General features: G+C 39.7%; 1 protein-coding gene across 1 annotated transcript in view; it reads right to left on the bottom strand.

The window, feature by feature from the left end:
- vill (villin-like) overlaps positions 1–19,903 on the bottom strand; it is a 112,164-nt gene that overhangs the window by 49,538 nt on the left and 42,723 nt on the right. The window contains exons 2-3 of the mRNA XM_039753701.1: positions 4,494–4,579; positions 1,330–1,404 (exon numbers count right to left, since the gene is read on the bottom strand). Coding sequence (XP_039609635.1) covers positions 1,330–1,404; positions 4,494–4,565 — 147 coding nt within the window. The 5' untranslated portion in view covers positions 4,566–4,579. The remainder of the gene's footprint in view (positions 1–1,329; positions 1,405–4,493; positions 4,580–19,903) is intronic.

The following is a 19,903-nucleotide window of genomic DNA, read 5'->3' as shown; positions in this document are numbered from 1 at the left end:
AGGGTTCTGAGGCACATTCATATGGTAGCATGGAGGAGAAGTTTGTGCATCTTCAGCTTTAATGGCTTTACCATTTCAATCTTAGGCTTTGGTGTTAAAAAGAAATTTATGGATCTTAATTTATAAATAACAGAAGAGTAACACAACCAATTTAAATATGTAATTAGTTAACAAAGAGACGATATTCATCTAGCCATCTTGTAAACCTGCTTATCCTGGAGATGCTAGAGCCTAAAGGCAATATCTGAGTGGCAAAATTCACAACATTTCCATGAAAAAGGTGATACCCTGTTCTCTTTTTAAAATTAATTGACGCTGGGTCAAATAACAGTCACCTTAATGCTTGTCAGTTTGTAGCATTGCCACATAAATTTGTATATGGTTTGTTTTTTAGTCTCTCTATGTAAAATCCCATTGCCATTTGAGAGTACTGTAGCATAAGATGGGCGGGTTGGATAGAGAGGACCTTTTGGGAGGTACGGGGCTGCCATTGTGATTTTCGGGAGTGCCATGGAAATGGACGCACTATTTAAATAGGGGCACGAAAAGGCAGGAAGAGAAGGAAGAAAAGACAGCCCGAGTTTTTATGGTGGAGGAAAAAGACATGATGACCCATCTGAGTGCAGGAGTGGTGGCTCTGAGGCTAGGGATCTGCACTAGCAATAGGAAGGTTGCCAGTTTGAATCCCGTTAATGCCAAAAGGGACTCTGCTCTGTTGGGCCCTTGAACAAGGCCCTTAACCTGCAATTGCTGAGTGCTTTGAGTAGTGAGAAAAAGTGCTATATAAACGCAAAGAATTATTATTATTAGGAGAAAGATTGTTTTCAGGGAGCACCACAAGTTCAACGCAGTCTGGGGTGGCCACCTCAAAGATATCGGATACACGGAAGGAAGTGAACTTTACCGTGAAAGGGATTGGAAGCAGAGTGAGCCGTAAATCTTTTCTTCTGGGATTAGCGTGTCTAAGAAACTGAACTATGGGGAAATAGGATAATCGGATAAAAAAGGCTAAACCGAATGGGCGGTGGGGAATATTCCTCATAATTTTATGCCTTTTGTTTATTGTATATATTGGAAGAGGGGGAGTTTTGGGGGATTGTAGAAAAGGTATTAATTACATTTTGTTTGTTGCATCTTTTCTCTGTGTGGTTTTGTAAAAATCGCTTTTATTATTATAAGTCATCTTTCTATGCAGTGGGAAGGAGCTGAAGGCAGTTTGGGGTTGACCTGCAATCATCAGTACAATTTTCATTATAAACTTAGAGAAGTGTAGCGGTTACAATCGTTACAAGTTAAGGAAAGAAAACTAAGCATCAGTAGAATACTTACACTAAGTATTATGTAGCAATCTCCTTCAAAGAAGTTCCCATAGGCCTTTTCTGGGATAGGAGACATTTCCATTTTCTAAAAAAAAGGTCATTATATTAGAGTGTACTGTAAGAGACAGAGGCAAATAGTATCCAGAGGGTGATTCATAAAAAAACTGAGATACACATTGCATTAAGATCTATTATTGTCAGCTGACAGTGTATTATTGGCATCAGATCATAGTGATCATCATCAGATCTGTGAAAATACAGATTTAAACATTAAGTAATCCAAGTACCTCACAACCACTTGTTACCTGGGAAAATACATTGAACTGTCTAAAGTGAACCATAAACACCTCCAGTTTAGAACTGAACAGTTTTAAGGTGAAAATAGACAATGGCAACAATACCCAGACTACACACACTGCCTGACTCAAACACTAGCGTGTCCTGCAGCATCGCTAACCGCTGGGCAGCCAGGCGTGTGCCTAACAGAATGAGGCAGACAAATTATTTTCTACATGCAGTACCTCTTCTTAATGCACCAGCAATCTGCAATTCTTCGAAACGGGAGAATCATACCACTGGCTTGTTTTCCAATAGTAACGAACCAAATGATTTAATTCACAGTGAAAGTTTGAATTTCACGTTGCAAAAAAATGTGCGATACAGATGGCATTTTGCCAAAAGTGAAATTAATGTCATTAGAAAATATATTTTTTTAATCGAATCTAAATTCCATTTTTCTCAATGTGCAAAAGAATGGAAAGAAGGAGTGCAGCTAGACAGCACTTAGAAGCACTTCTCCAACTTTAAAATACTATTGACTGTGGCAGGAACAAAACCTGGACAGGGCGCCAGTCCATCGCAGGGCAAACACACACACCCCAACCACACACCAGGGCCAATTTAGGATCGTTAATTCAGCTAACCTGCATGTATTTGGACTGTGAGAGGAAACTGGGCACCCCAAGGAAACCCACAAAGACACAGGGCGAACATGCAAACTCCACGCAATAAAGCAATATTTACATAAATAAGAAATTACACTTAGAATGAGATGAAAAACTAAAAAAAAAATTATTATCAAGACAGTTAAGGGTGGTGGCATGGTGGTGCAGTGGGTAGCGCTGCTGCCTTGCAGTTAGGAGACCTGGGTTTGCTTCCCGAGTCCTCCCTGCGTGGAGTTTGCATGTTCTCCCTGTGTCTGCGTGGGTTTCCTACCACAGTCCAAAGACATGCAGGTTAGGTGCATTGGCGATCCTAAATTGGCCCAAGTGTGTGCTTGGTGTGTGTGTGTGTGTGTGTGTGTATACTGCGGTGGGCTGGCGCCCTGCCTGGGGATTTGTTCCTGCCTTGAGCCCTGTGCTGGCTGGGATTGGCTCCAGCAGACCCTCGTGATCCTGTGTTAGGATATAGCGAGTTGGATAATGACTGACTGACTGACAAAGCTGAAGGTTGTTATAAATATTTTAAAAATTTAGATTACTGAGGATCGCTTATTATTTATTTTGCACAACATCTGGTTGGGCTATGCCCTAATGGCCCATAATGCAGAAATGCCATTACAAAAGTATAAAAATTCAAGTATCCTCTTGGCACCTAAACATATAAAAGAATTATTTAAAAAGGCGGCGCAGCTATGGCAGGTTATGAAGATATTCAACATTTAACCCTGCATGTGAAATTAACTTATAAGTCAACAAAACCTGAATTTCTGTTTGGTGGGTGTTGTTGCCCAGTTTTTGTCCTTATCCTAAAACATTAGAAAACTGACAACAAATTCTAAAAAAGTTTGGTTCACATTCCTGGGGACATGATACGACTGTCAGGACGGGCAGCCCCACAATGCATATTACACTTTATACAAACTATAAACGTTTTGAAGACTTGCTGTTATACAGAATTTGAACTAGAACTCGGACTCATCTGCCTTTTTGAACACATATTGGGTAGCCCACTTAATCAGTATTTGTTTTGCCTTAAGGACATGTTAAAGAGAATTAGCCCCCAATAAATATATTCTGCCAACAAAGGGAAGCATTAAGATGTTGTTGTTTTGGCAGAAAATGATGTGCGGTTCATTGTCATAAACTGACTTCTGAAATTTCACACCCGCTCAGGTTGAAGAGGGGGACTTTGAGAAAGTGAAGGGCTCTTAAAGAACAATGAAGCACTCTCAGCTGGATAGGTTGGTATTTTTTTTGATAGTGCTGTCTACACGTTTACAATGCATATGTTAACTTCATACTCGACTTGATGTTATTTGGGATGAATTAAGTGGATAGGAGAGCTGAGCTTTTTTGAGCTGAATGGCCTGTTCTCGTCTAGATTGATCTAATGTCTATTAAACTGATAATAATGACCTTTGTTTTACAGTTATGAAGTGAATAGGATTTGACAAACTCATATTTACCCATTCACTACATCTGACCTGACCACAGTGTCCACAATAAAATACTAACTGAAGGCTTTCACTTAGGCCTTCACCACACAGAATATATTGTGTGTATATATATAAATAAATAAAATGTATATAAAAAGGTACTGTATATATACTGTACAGGCCAAAAGTTTGGACACACCTTCTCATTCAATGTGTTTTCTTTATTTTCATGACCATTTACATTGGTAGATTCTCACTGAAGGCATCAAAACTATGAATGAACACATGTGGAGTTATGTACTTAACAAAAAAAGGTGAAATAACTGAAAACATGTTTTATATTCTAGTTTCTTCAAAATAGCCACCCTTTGCTCTGATTACTGCTTTGCACACTCTTGGCATTCTCTCGATGAGCTTCAACAGGTAGTCACCTGAAATGGTTTTCACTTCACAGGTGTGCCTTATCAGGGTTATTTAGTGCAATTTCTTGCTTTATCAATGGCGTTGTGACCAGCAGTTGTGTTGTGTTGTGTGTTGTGGACGATCATTTATTTTTCAACAGGACAATGATCCCAAACACACGTCCAGGCTGTGTAAGGGCTATTTGACCAAGAAGGAGAGTGATGGAGTGCTGTAAATGGACATGAAAATAAAGAAAACACATTGAATGAGGAGGTGTATCTAAACTTTTGGCCTGTACTATATATTTGCTTTTGTTGAGCATTCTTTATCCATTCCAGTGGCTGTGATAACTAAATGGACTAACAGAAGAATATAGTGTATGAATCCTCCTTTACCTCGATGGTCCATATCTGCAGTCCTGGCTTCTGAATGACACTTTTGAAAGCTTCAGGAACAACTGCTGGCATCTTCGGTAGTTAATCTAGAAAATAAATTTGCCATCAATATTATTAGACAAAAAATTCCACAGCTTATCAAACTCAGTGTGTTCCAAATATTTTCAGTTAAAAATGTAATAGCCAATAATTCATTATGAAACCTTTACAATTACAGTAATCCCTCCTCAATCACGGGGGTTGCGTTTCAGAACCAACCAATCGATGAAAAATCCGCGAAGTAGAAACCATATGTTTGTATGGTTAGTTTTACATATTTTAAGCCCTTATAAACTCTCCCACACTGTTAACATTATTAAAGCCCCCTAGACATGAAATAACACCCTTTAGTCAAAAGTTTAAACTGTGCTCCATGACAAGACAGAGATGACAGTTCTTTCTCACAATTAAAAGAATGCAAACATATCCTCCTCTTCAAAGAATGTGTGTCAGGAGCAGAGAATGTCAGAAAGAGAGAGAGAGAAAAGCAAACAATCAAAAAATCAATACGTGCTTTTAAGTATGCCGAAGCACCGATAAAGCGGCATTTTGTAGAGGAGCGTCCATATCTTCTAGGCAAACAGCCCCTCTGCTCACAGCCCCTCCGTCAGACGCAGAGAGAGTGAGAGAGACAGAGAAAAGCAAACAATTAAGCACTGCGCGGGAAGCATATCGTATATCATTGAGGAGTTTTAGTTAATATGTAATACGTGCTCTGATTAAGTAGCTTCTCAGCCATCCGCCAATAGCGTCCCTTGTATGAAATCAACTGGGCAAACCAACTGAGGAAGCATGTACCATAAATTAAAAGACCCATTGTCCACAGAAATCCGCGAACCAGCGAAAAATCCATGATATATATTTAGATGTGCTTACATTTAAAATCCACGATGGAGTAAAGCCGCGAAAGTCGAAGCGCGATATAGCGAGAGATCACTGTACATACACTTTAAAGGTGAATGTAAGGTTGCTGACCATGAATATGAAAATATTTTGGATATTTGATTCTTTACCAGTGGTCCTAGCTTCTAAGAGTCACTACCAAAAGGTTACAAATAACAAATTCAAACATCAGTATCTTTTCTGACTATTTCAAAGTTACTGATTAGAGATATGATGTTACTTTTCATTTCCGATCCTTTAGGATTGGGATCTAACATCCTATAGACCTCTATCAGAGGGTGAAAAATGATTAATTTCTGTTACAACTGAGAATATTTAGACTTTAAACATTTAAATTGAAGCACACATTTTAATATTTCAAATTGTGAGAGATGGCCAGCAGCTTGTCCCGGCCAATACATCCAGGCCTCTAGATGGAGTCCTCCCTGTAGCATGGAGGTGCCCCGGATTTTCGTAGGGCATCATGGGAGATGGAGTTTGACTTCACAGCCCTGCTGGGTGCCGTGGGTGCCATCTGCAGGGAGACACAAGGATTTCTATTTTCGCTATAGCCCGGAAGTACTCCCAAGTCACGGGGACGGAAGAATAGAAGTACTTCCGGGCTGAAGAAAAATATGAATCTTTATCTAACCCGGAAGTGCTATTGGATCACGTGGACTGAAGGACAGGAGCACTTCCAGGTCAAGGACTATTTAAAGGACTGTGGGAAACCCAGAAAGCTAAGCCAGAGTTGGGAGGAAGTGTAATGGAGCTGCTGGGTGGAGAGGAGGATTTATTGTTGTGATTATTGATTATTGTTGTGTATTGTGAAGGTGGAGGTGCTTTGTGTACATTATAAAAGAAATTTAAATTATTTCTGATACTTTTACCTGGTGTCTGGACATGTTGTCTGCGGGTTTGGAGGAGCGACAGCACCCTCTACTAGTGTCACAAAATATATAATGCAACTATTCTTGTGTATTATGTACTTTTACCTCATGCAGTATATCAGTACATTTGTTATGAATACACTGAATTAGGGCAGCAGCATACTTTATAAAAATGACATTTGATGTTTCATTTTCAGAAATATGCAATAATTCTATGTTTAGTTTAAAATGTAAATCAGTATAGAGAGTATAATGTAGTGAGTAGTAAGCAGTGTTTTTTACATAAAAATATCTGCAGTGATAAATTCTGTATTTTGGTAATTACTGCTTATTTGTTTATCCCTATAATGCCTACTTATTTCATGTTGTGATTGTGAAATTACAGCAATAGTATAAATATATATATATATTATTAATATTATTATTATTATTATATTATTATACAGGCTTCTTTTTTAAATGGCATATTAATTTTGTTTTATGTTTTCTCTGTAGGGGGCTGTCAATTATTGTAATAGGAGAGACCAGGGAGGAATAAAGGCTGAGAACAGCTGCACTACAGAACAGCGCCTCCTGGTAGATCTTGGGGCCTCTGTCCTCCAAATCCCAAGGTACCTGCCTGCATTTTTGCTGATTTTTATACCATTCATTTCAACACAACTTCATGTAACATATTATAATGAAGATCTCAATAGTAATCTTTGAACTGACATAATAGTTAGTCCTCCATAATTGTAGTAACATGTGGTAAAGACTCCACAATATGGGTGGCTCATGGGCTGTTGTGCGCAGATACAGGTTGCATAATCTCCCCTGAATACCAGCCTGTTAGAAAGGAAGAGAACAGCTTTGACAATTTTCTAAATATCCCGAGGCAAGCAATGCAAGCACTTGCCAATGAATAATCCCAAAAATAACAGAAGAAAGAGAGTGACATTAGTAACAGCTGGTCACCTGGGAAAAGCTGCTTTTCAGTGCTTTGACAGCAACTGCTTCCCTTATTAGCCGGCATGCTTACCTCTCAGTGCTCGCTGGCTTTCACAATACCTGAGCAACCCACCCATCATCTCCAAAAGATCTTTGTCTGTGCCTGCTCAGTCCAACCAGCCTCCAAAAGTTAAGTTCTAGCCATTTTTTAATCTGCTCATCCATGTGCAGTGGCAGTGTCTACACTTTTAAAAATAAAGCTGCTAAAGAGTTTCTTCAGAGTGATGCCATAGGGGAAACCTTTTTCGCTCCTAAAAAACCATCCACTTGAAGTTTCCAAAAAGAACCTTTACATAATTAGATCCAAGGTGCCATAAACAGCCAATGAATAAAAGATAAAGTAACTGATTTGTGAAATACCAACAGGGTTCCAATGTAAAAATAACTCTCACTGTATACAAGAATAGCCTACCCTCAGGTTTATCTTGATCTGTGGTTATCTTTCTAGGTACAGTGCATCCAGAAAGTATTCACAGCGCATCACTTTTTCCACATTTTGTTATGTTACAGCCTTATTCCAAAATGGATTAAATTAATTTTTTTCCTCAGAATTCTACACACAACACCCCATAATGACAACGTGAATGTATTCACAGCCTTTGCTCAATACTTTGTCGATGCACCTCTGGCAGCAATTACAGCCTCAAGTCTTTTTGAATATGATGCCACAAGCTTGGCACACCTATCCTTGGCCAGTTTCGCCCATTCCTCTTTGCTGCACCTCTCAAGCTCCATCAGGTTGGATGGGAAGCGTCGGTGCACAGCCATTTTAAGATCTCTCCAGAGATGTTCAGTCTGGACTCTGGCTGGGCCACTCAAGGACATTCACAGAGTTGTCCTGAAGCCACTCCTTTGATATCTTGGCTGTGTGCTTAGGGTCGTTGTCCTGCTGAAAGATGAACCATCGCCCCAGTCTGAGGTCAAGATCGCTCTGGAGCAGGTTTTCATCCAGGATGTCTCTGTACATTGCTGCAGTCATCTTTCCCTTTATCCTGACTAGTCTCCCAGTTCCTGCCGCTGAAAAACATCCCCACAGCATGATGCTGCCACCACCATGCTTCACTGTAGGGATGGTATTGGCCTGGTGATGAGCAGTGCCTGGTTTCCTCCAAACGTGACGTCTGGTATTCACACCAAAGAGTTCAATCTTTGTCTCATCAGACCAGAGAATTTTGTTTCTCATGGTCTGAGAGTCCTTCAGGTGCCTTTTGGCAAACTCTAGGTGGGCTGACATGTGCCTTTTACTAAGGATTGGCTTCCGTCAGGCCACTCTACCATACAGGCCTGATTGGTGGATTGCTGCAGAGATGGACAAATCTGTCGATATCTACTGTATTCATGGTTATCTACTTTACATATATAAAATCCTAAGCCTAAAAGTGCAACGATTTTATGTCACGTTTTTTGTCACGCTTTAAATCGGGCTTATTTTAAAACCTACATATATATGTTTGGTATCATTCTTTTCAGAATTTATCTAATTTTTTTGTGATACTGTTAGATTCTTATTCCATTTTTAAATTACAAACTAAAATATCAAGAACTCACATCCAGCGAGACAAGACTTTTTGCCAATTGATTTAACCACACCTGGGGCCGGATATAAAAGACAAAGAGTAGATGACAAAGACAGCTGCTGTATAGGCTTTTAAATGTTCGAGGTGCTATGCGAGATGCAGATCAGCAAGCCAGCAGCTGATTGAGCAAAGAGGAGGTAAAAAAAAAAACTGTATTTGTTTCCCATTGTATCACCGTTGAAAAGGGGGTTTCGGAGGAGCAACTGCGTCTCCTTGGGGTGCGTTCAGCCCCCCTCTTCACAACACGAGTGGCAGAGACGCAAAGTGTCTGGTGAGCGAAGCGAGCAGGGGATAAGCCCCCTAGTTTACTATACAGATCATGTTTCATATCTAAATAAATAAAGGTTCTTTCTGGAACCTCCGTGTGGATAGGTGTTTTGGGAACCGAAAGTGGTTTCCCAATGACATCGCTCTAAAAACCTGGCCCCTTTCTTTTTAAGAGTGTACTCTACTAACTTAAAAGATTTCAATTTTGGCCTCATAGCAGAAACCTTTTAAAAGAATCAATTTCATATGAAAAAATCTTTTTGTGAAAGAAGTGGTTGTTTATAAAGCAATGGATCAATGAGGAACAACACAAGCCAGTGAAGTGCCATTACAGAACAGTTATTTTTAAGAGGGTACGTAGGCAGCACTGGCCATGACATGCGAGCCAACCCTGAATGAGGCACCAGTCCATTGCATACATCGCTTCTGCAGACATCACACTCACAACGAAGCAGCACAAAGTAATCAAATAATCGAATATGCATGCCTTTAGGATGTGGAAGAAAAACAGAAGGATCCAGAGGATCACCCCAAGCAGGGAGAGAATGTGCAGACCCCACAGAAAGCACAATGAGCTGCCTTCCATTTTACTGCCGGCAACACCCCGTGATTCATCCTTCGCTGTTTCTGTGGATGACGTGGGAAGGATTTTGAAATAAATTGATTTCCATAAAGCATGCAGTGCGGATGGAATTTCAGGACTTGTTTTTAAAACCATTATTACTTGCCAATTAGATGGCGTTCTCAATCACATCTGTAAAAGTTCAACGGTAGAAGCTATGGTCCTCAAATGTTTCAAAAAAACACCAATTATCCCTGTGTCAAAGAAAATTAAAGAAATCCTGTTCAAATGACTACAGATAAGAGACACTCACTCCCATTAAAATGAAATATTCAATTATGTTGATGTCTTTTTTTAAGTCGCTTTGAATAAAAGCATCTGCTAAGCAAATAAATGGACATAAATGTTTTGAGAGACTGGTGGAGGGACACATTAAACAGCATATTCCAGGTAATATTCGTGGTTACCTCCAGTTTGTATATCAACCACAACAACAACATTTATTTATATAGCACTTTTTCATACAAATAATGTAGCTCAAAGTGCTTTACATGATGAAGAAAGAGAAAAAAGACAAAATAAATAAGAATTAAAGTAAGGGAACACTACTTAACATAGAATAAAAGTAAGGTCCGATGGCAAATGTGGACAGAAAAAACAAACCAAAAAAAAAAACTCCAGCCAAAAAAATTAAATCTGCAGGGGTTCCAGGCCACGAGACCACCCGGCCCCCTCTAGGCATTCTACCTAACATACAGTAAATGACCTCAATCAGTCCTCATGGTATTCATGGTATACTCAAGGTATATTGTCGGGATCTGTGTTACTGTTAGGAAAGCCTGTCTGACTTGTAAAAGAGGAAAATATACCAAACTAGAAAACAGATAATAGAATATTTTAAAAATATTTGCTATCTCTTGCCTTACCGGTTCCTTCAGCACCTTTCCTTGGTATCCGCATGTATCTGAACCTCTCCTGACCGACTCGAAATCTCTTGAAACTGCATTCCTGCAAAGACTGCTCATTTCTGTTATTATTTCCTGTCCGTTTTTTACTTTCAGACCTTGAAGATGAAACCCCCTATAGATGCCTCCTATGCCATTTCTCCATCACCAAAGCCAAACTGACTGATTGCTCTGAGGGACACACACGGACCTTAATGTTGTATTACATAGTAGAAATAAAAGTTGAAATAACCTCTCTGAAGGTACGTACATTTGAAACATTAAGCATATTTATAACTACACTCACAGATAATAATTCTTTATTTTAAGATACTTGATTTCAAAAATTGGCCAATGCTTTTAGATAGGAGCGTTTGAAATTGTGTAAATGTGTAGCTTGTTCTCTGTTCGAGATACCACAATGAAAACTGACATTTTCGTGTAGATTAGGTGTACCAAATTTCAGCAAAGCAGTTGTTTCATGAGGGCCGACAGACATGATGAAAACAATACAGCAGTGCTTCTTGCATTATATGCAAATGGCCTCATTAATACTTAACAGATTATTAGCTCTTTTGTAGTCAAGTAGTTATAAATTTCATTAAATGATAATTAATATATTGGTAGCATTTTCTAATAACTTTTATTAGTTAGTGATTTACAAACATTACATAATGCTTGTTTGCTTCTTTACAAATCACGTATGCATTGCTGTACCTAATCTAGTAGAAACTATTTATGCATTGTAAAGGACTGTAAAGGGTCAGTCAGTCATTTTCTAACCTGCTTAGTCCTAAGGGGTCTGCTGGAGCCCACCCCAGCTCGCATAGGGACAGGGTGCCAATACTTGGGCCAATATAGGATCACCAATTCACCTAAACTGCATGTCTTTGGACTGAGGGAGAAAACCAGAGCACAAAGAGGAAACCCATGCAGACACGGGAAGAACATATAAATTCTATGCAGGGACGACCTGGGACACAAACCCTGGTCACCACTGTGCCACTCCTGTCCCAGATTGTAAAGGTTTTTTTTTAATGTAATTAATGAGAAGTGAAGCAAAATGATACTCTTTATCGGATAACAGAACAAATAACAATGTGCAAGCTTTGGAGGCAGCTCAGGTCCCTTGTGAAATGAATGAAAATTATTATAAAGTGTTACCAAGGGTTGCAGTCAGATACATTACGTCTCCACATTTTAACACATTCATGTATACAACAATCAAAGGAGGAAAGACTGGAAATTTTGAAACAAGTATAATAAGTAAGAAAATGTACACATGGTGTAGTATTCAGATGCATTTGCAGATTTGGTTAGCTGGTTTGAAGGCTGGAGCATTTTAAATTTTTCTAGTCTACTCATCAAAGAGTTTGATATTGCAATTGCACATTTTTGTAACAGGAAGGCATATTCAACTCAAGTGATGAAAAGATTCATCTGGTATCGTTATAGCTGCTGGATCACTGGGTCACTGGCTAATTGTAGTTATCAAGTTTTTAAAGAAATGCTGATGTCTCTAGCTAAAATTGTTGGCTCAGTTTAAATATGATTGATAGTGGATTATTGTGGTGTTCTGCAGATAAATTACAGTGTCACAGAAATACTTAATCAATTTAATCTTTAAATAATGCAGCTGTGAGGTTAGTGTAACGGAAATACTGAGTACACATTTACTCAATGTGGCATAAAGGGTCACCAAGCCATCGTTCATACATTTCTATATAAGTTTAGTTGCTTTCAGTTTTTACTTTTTCAGACATGAAAATTCTGTCACTTAACCGCTTTAATTTCAAGGAGCAGGAGGAGTGAGCTGCTGTGACTGAAGTTTGCGAAAAACACTGTGCAGCCATAGAGACAAGCACAGGATGAGGCAGACGCAGAACTCAGAAATGTTAGCATATAAAGGGACCTACCATGGCATTTTGGTAAAGTAAGGGATGGTACTGCACTTCTCATGTGTGGTGATGAACAAATAACGAATATCATTACCGTGCTGAATAAATAATGAATAGCATTATGTCATCTTATCATAGTTGACTGAATGAGTATATACACAGATAATGGTGTACTTTCCTTATATGGTTACACTCAGCCATCCAGCCCCACCCTAACCCTAACCCGTTCCCATGCCCTGCAGTGAGATGTATTTGCTTTATGGCAAGGGTCTCCAACACATTGCTTACGACCTACTGGTAGCTCACAACCCCTTTCCAAGTGGCTCGCCAAAGGGTTAATGAACAGTACATAATTTTGAAAACTTGATTAATCAAATTAGGGGTGGGCGATCTTTCCAAAAAAATCATATCACGATCCTTTAACACAGTTGAATTCAATTGTACTCTCGTTCGTTAAGGAACATGCCCCGAAGCTGGTGAGTGAGTGAGGAAGGCCCTTCCCCTCGGCCCGCTGCGTGTTTCTCAGATTTGCACAAATAAATCGGTACCGCAAGCGAACTATGAAACATAACGAAATGACAGAAGTGGCAAAATCAACCGGAATGTTCAAGCAAATTATAGAAAAAAACCTGATCTAAATCCGTTAAGTAGCTCTCTCATGAAAAGCAGACAGACAGAAAGACATTGGATTTTATACATTATACAGGGTGACACAGAAAAACGGGAACTTTTGAAAAACCCAATAAAAATAGAAGAAATCCAACAAAAAATGTTTATTCACAGCAATTGAACCACTACAACTTGCCTTTTAAGAGACAGTAATCCAAATTATCAATGTCTGAAAATTATGTCCTGTAGATGACGTCCTCCTGTACGTATGCATTCTTCCAATCTGCTGTTGAGGTTCCCCTTTGATCGCTGCAACATCTCAGCTGGGAGACAACAAATTTTGTCTTAAATTCTTTGTTTCAGTTCATTCAGTGTCCTTGGCCGAGTCATGTAGACCCGACTCTTAAGGTAGCCCCACAAGAAAAAATCACTAACGGACAAATCCGGTGATCTTGAGGGCCAGGGAATGAATGTCACCGAATCTTGAGATGACACGGTTACCAAACAATTCTCGCACAGCTGCCATTGATTGTCTTGCAATTGATTACTAAATTACTAAATGGTGAGACTGTTTACAGCTCAAGGTCCCTGTCCCGCAGTGCTGCCAACTGTACATGGCTGCCACCACGCGTTTCAAAAGTTCCCATTTTTCTGTGTCACCCTGTATATTAGTAATCCTTCAAAATGATGTGCACTTAAAGTCTCAACAGCATTCTCAGCATTTCTGGAGCTTAGTAGAGCCAGATAATCAGTTCTGAAAATGTCTGCTTTCTTTGGGTCTCCATACCTCTGTGAGTCTGACATGAATATCATTAAATCAAATTTCAGAACAAGACTGACAGATGAACATTTAAATGACTACATTAGAGTGAACGTCAGTGGCTTCACTCCACCATAACTAAAAAACACATTACACATGCAACTGGACATGTGAATACTCTTGTGAAGTGAAACAGTGACATGCAACAAAATGACAAATGAATAAGTCATATCTGTGTATTTGGAATTGCATTGTTTGGTTTTGACAACATTCATGTTTTAATTCAATAGTGTGAGATACGCTAGAAAATGCATACAGACATACAAAATGCACTTGCAGGTGAACTAAATATTTTTTGGTTATGTTTTTATGCAAAATGTGAGTCGTGAACACCAACATTTTGTAAATGTTCAGGCAAAACAAGCTTATTCAGTTTGTTTGGGTTGAAATAAGCTATGAGAATAAACGTTAGAAAGCACAAGTAGCTCTCGGCCATTTTCATTTTGTAAAAGTGGCGCTCAGGGGAAAAAGGGATGGAGACCCCTGATCTAGAGTGTCAGGTGTTTCTGGCAAACAAGTAAAAAGAGAAAATATAATAAATGTAAAAAAGGTGAAGTTACCAGTCTCAAACCTAATTTTTAACGGAAGTTACACAGAATGTTTCTCTGCTCTAATTTGCAGTTCTTACACAAAGATAATCCAATCTTCTTAATCTAATTAAGTGTTGTCAGAGTCCATTCTTACCCCAGAAGCACTCGACACAAGCAAGGAGCAACTTCAAAAGAGGAGCCAGTCCATCACAGGGCACACTTACTCCTTGGGGGTCAGTTTAGAGTTTCCAACAGATCAATGTCTTGATCAATGTCGACAGTATGTCTTTGAAATGGGGGTTAGGGTTAATCAGAGCAACTGAAGTAAAACCCACTCAGACAGGATGAGAACTGGCAAACTCTGGGCCTGGCTGGAATATGAGCCCAGAGTGTGGGAGAGCTGTGCTTGTTTCACAGTGTTGCTGTGACACACCTCATGAAGTCAGACGCGGTATTTTGTAAACGTATATGACTCAGGCACAAAAGCATGCATTTAGAGGTAAAACCCAAATGAGTCAACAAAAGTCCAATACAAATGAATGAAAGTAAACACCCATTAGTGAGCCTGTGACATCAGCCAGCCATAAATGCGCCCCTCTCATTGCTACAGATATCTCTGTCCCACTGAGTTCTGTGGATGCTTTCACCACAGTATGAAATCCTAACAGGCTCATTAAAGAGAACTTACATCTGTTGGTCACTCTGGAAATGACCGACTAGCCGTAATGACTTTCTCCCTGTAGCACACTGAAGTTCAAGCTTCAACAACGCAGTGAACCCTGACTCTGAAACAGCAGAGTGTACATATTTCAGTTTCATCCTATTCTTACTACCCGCACTTCCACTTATAAGCCTGGCAAGATAAATAATAATTTTAAATACATTATGAAAGAGCATAAACAAAATAACATTTTAGAACATAGAGAAACATCATGCACTATATTAAAAATGTATATACACTGCATATATGCAGCGTGTTTTTAATTTATCTTCTCAGGTCAGCCAAATTTGAATCAGATCTTAACATATAGTCTAAAAAGTCCTTGAGATTCCTATCCTTGTCCAATGACCTCTGCCAAGAACGAGACCCCTGGTTTTCTATTACTTCAGTGTAATCCTCAGAATTCTAAAAGTTGAAAAGTGGATTTTTTTTTCAGAGGATTTAAATACTATGAAGATTTTATAAAGAAGGTGGTCCTGGGTAGCGCAATACACCCTGGTGCCCTAAATGAAAGCACTTCAAGGCGTCTCAATGACCACGGCCTAGTAGTTCCTTATACTAAAGGCCAGGTGACGTCACATACCTTACTTGCGTCAGAAGGAAGTGTCCTCCAGAAAAAAATATAAACAGGAGAAAAACGGTCCAGTTACCACGCAAATCAAGCTCTGCTAACAGTGACCATCTGATGTCAAGTGCGTGACAGGCTCACATAATGTGGTGAGGTCTGCACCTGCATCCCTATTTGTTTGCTTAGCCTGCTAAGGCGTGTCCAAGTTTAGCAAAGCTCCATTTTTACCACAATAAAAGCGACAAATGATGCAGTTTCTGGGAGGATAAGCGTACTTTTTTCATTCTTTATTGTAAAGTCCAACCTCTCACTCCCTCTAAGCCAAGATAGCTGCAGGCAGGGCTTCACTAAGTGGGGAGGCCTTTCTTGTTCTTCACTGCCCGATGTACCTTTGACTCCATGCTGTGTGTGACCAAAACTCATAAAAACTCAACTCCACCTAGTTTCACAAAAACAAGTGACTTGTTTGTGGCCTAGTGGTTAAGCTGTTGTATTGTAAATATTAAGGCTGCTAGTTTAGCCCCCAAAACTCCTTAATAGTACACTGGCAAGAAAAAGTATGTGAACACTGTGGAAATAACTGCTTTAATGTATAAACTTGCCTTAAAATATGGTCTGATCTTCATCTAAGTTACAAAAACAAATGAACAAACACAATCTGCTTTAACTAATAACGCACATTTTATTCTGGTATTCTTATACCCATTGAATACATCATTCAAATATTCACAGTGAAGGCTGGAAAACGTATGTGAACCCCGAGGCTGATGACTTGGACAAAAGCTGAATGGTGTCTGGAGTCAGCAAACCTGAAGTCCAGCCAATAAAACGAGATTAGAGGTGTGGTTTAGAGATACTTTGACCAATAAGAAAGACTCAAACATTTTCACAAAAAGCATCTGTTGATGTGAAGCTTTCCTTGCAAAAAAAGAAATCTCGGGAGATTTACAATCAAGAATTGTTGAATTGCATAACGTGGGAAAGGTTTACAATGCAGTTTCAAAGTGCTAAGAAATCAATGAGTCCACAGTTAGACAAACTGTGTATAAATGGAGAGGATTTGGTACTGTGGCTACTCTCAATAGAAGTGGGTGCCCAGCTAAGATAATTTGATAGGCATGACACGGAATACTCAATGAGGTTAAAAAAAGGAACCCCTGTGGAGCAGCTAAAGGTTTGAAGGAATCATTGGAACAGTTTAACATCTCTGTTCATGAGTCTACCATACGCAGAACACTAAACATGCATAGGGTGCATGGCAGGACATCAAGGAGAACATCACTGCTCTACAATAAATAAATAAATAAATGCTGCACGGCTGAAGTTTACCAAAGACCACCTTGACACTCTGCAATTCTTTTGGGAAAACCTTTTGTGGAATGATGAAACCAAGATCAAACTGTTCTGGCATATGCAGTGAAAAAGGGTATGCAGTATTCAGAAGCACATACTTGATAAGGCACAAAATAATATATTATTCCAAATAATTCAACATCACTTCAATCGATTTTTTGTATGGTGATTTTCACTGAATAGAGGCTCACCTACACACAGACTGAGACCCACAAGAGCATTCAGAGTCATTAAACAATTTGTTAATTTTACCAAATAAAAATCCTGCTGTGATATTTTTATAGCTCTCAAATGTATGTATGACATTGTTTAGTGTTAGAACAGTGTTAGGACTTGTTCATCAATAACATTGAAGAGATATTCAAGAGTCTGAATGCTTCTGCAGGGCAATATTTAAAATAACTACGTCTGCCTAAATCCACAGGATAGATAGATAGATAGATAGATAGATAGATAGATAGATAGATAGATAGATAGATAGATAGATCCATTCATCCATCCATTATCTGATCCCGCTATATCCTAACTACAGGGTCACAAGGGTCTGCTGGAGCCAATCTCCGCCAAAATAGGGCGCAAGGCAGAAAACAAACCCCGGGCAGGGCACCAGCCCACCGCAGAGATAGATAGATAGACACAAGAATTACTAAAGGAAGAAAACCTATGACTTGCCTAAATAGAAAAAAGCAGTCACATTGAGAGGACATCCCAAACAGAGAAACAAAATAACTGGTGGCCTTAAGGTGCCAATAGGGGGCAGTAGTTCCACTATGACAGAGATTATTATACTATTCAGTGCCCTTATATCAGCTGATAGGTTACTAGAACATGAAGAATAACAGCCCCTAAGGGAGAGGAGTGCCCACAGAGACCCATCATAGGTGGGTAGTGAATACACTGCATGTTTTCTATGGATAATATAACACCACGTCCCCAGTGAAAGATGCAGGGAGAAGCCATGAGGTCTGGGTTTTTCTGTTTGCCATTCCTGGTAATTTAACTCTGTGAGTGTCTGCTGGAAATAAAAAGTGATATTGTGTTTGGAGCCACTAAAGAACAGCATTGCCTTTTTGGAGCACCTGATGGCTTATAGCAGGGCTATGTGACATCTGAGACTTTTGTTGAGTGGAAATAGGACAGAAGATCCTTGGTAAAAAACAAGTGATGAGACAGGGAACTCCCTTAGGTGTCAAGTGAAATCACAGGATGAGTTTGGGATTTATAGATTTACATGCATGGATTTCACTCCAGTCATCAAGGTAGATGCCTAGCCTGCTTCCTTCACGCTAATGCTCGCATTTCTATCTCTTTCCAAGTGCACTCTCACCTACACTCATGGTGGTGCGTCTGCTTAATAAGCATTCATGGAGACCTTTCATCATGTGAACCGTGTGTTTTGCATAAACACCTACTGCCAACCTCTTATTAGCACATGTCATTTTGGGGTTTTTCATTTTCACTAGTTATCATGGAGACATTTCCAGTAATTACAGTTTAAGCGGTGGTAGGTTCAATTTAATTTTATATGTAACACCCGGTGTGACTGCTGATGATCCCCAAAGTTGTATACACAGATTATCCACTGTCTGCAGACCCAGAGACCACCCAGCAATTACATTGTGCTCACTTTACACCAACTGTCCTTATTCAGGAGCCTAACAACTCTGACATTACAACAACAACCAAAACATCTGTGATGTTTGGCACCAAAACACAGCTGGTGGCATGGCCACCTCACAGTGTTTGAATCATCATGAAATGAACCATTGAATCATCATTTCCAGATGGAGTTGTGCATGTCGTGTGTATGCAGTTTCAGTGTTCTTTCCATAGCCTTTAAATATTTGGTGTTAAACTGAGTGTCATTGCTAAACTGGCTTGAGGTAGGCGACATTGTGCTGAAAAGCTGGGGAGAGCTCAGCAGTGGTGCCAGGAAACCACTTGCAGTGTTCAGAAACTAAAGGAGCCGTCTGTTATTAGCTCACACTGAGCAGATGCTGCGTGTTCACGACTGACCACAGTGCCAATCTTCGACCTGAGATGTTTTATGGTGTGAATACACAGCAATTCACTTGGTGACGAGGACAGGATTTGCACTGTGGACGGGTAGGGTGTAGTGGCGACATTGCACAGAAAAGACGGGGTGGACAGAGAAAGAGCTCAGCTAATGATGTCACCAGGAAGTGCTCCACTTGCTGTGTTCAGAAGCGGTCTCTGTGTGAGGCTAGCTAAAGCATTTTCATTAGCTCACTCTGTGAGGAGACCAATTCTGAGCCAGTTCTGCTTCGCAACTGACCGCTGCCAGTTCACCACAGTGCAAATATTTGAATGGCGATGTTTCAAGATGCAAATCCACAGCAAATCAATGACCATGAAAAGCAGCCTCAGAAACAAACTGGTGGATTTAACCTCGCAGCTCCATTCCCAGCCAGCCTTGGAGAGAATCAGGAGGCTTTGTCAGTCGCAAAATGTGCAAGGAAGGATTTCCATTTAGGACAGAAGATTCAGTTATTTACAGTGCATACATTACCAAAAGAAGAAAGTGAATTTTTAAAGAACACCATGGAAAAGGTGGAAGGACACGAGAAGAGGCACTGGCCATGTGTTTCATTGGTATCTTTGTGTATAAAGTATAGTTTGTAGCATTTTAGAAGGGGGGCTTCAAGTGTTTCCTTTACAGCATCTATCTGTAACTGACTGCTTTGGTTCAGTCCTGTTATGTGGCAGTCAGTGACTAATGGATGATCTACAGAAAGCCCCAAT

This window comes from Polypterus senegalus, chromosome 5, assembly GCF_016835505.1.
Source record: "Polypterus senegalus isolate Bchr_013 chromosome 5, ASM1683550v1, whole genome shotgun sequence".
Taxonomy (NCBI): Eukaryota; Metazoa; Chordata; class Cladistia; order Polypteriformes; family Polypteridae; genus Polypterus; species Polypterus senegalus.
This window is presented reverse-complemented; position numbering and strand designations above follow the sequence as displayed.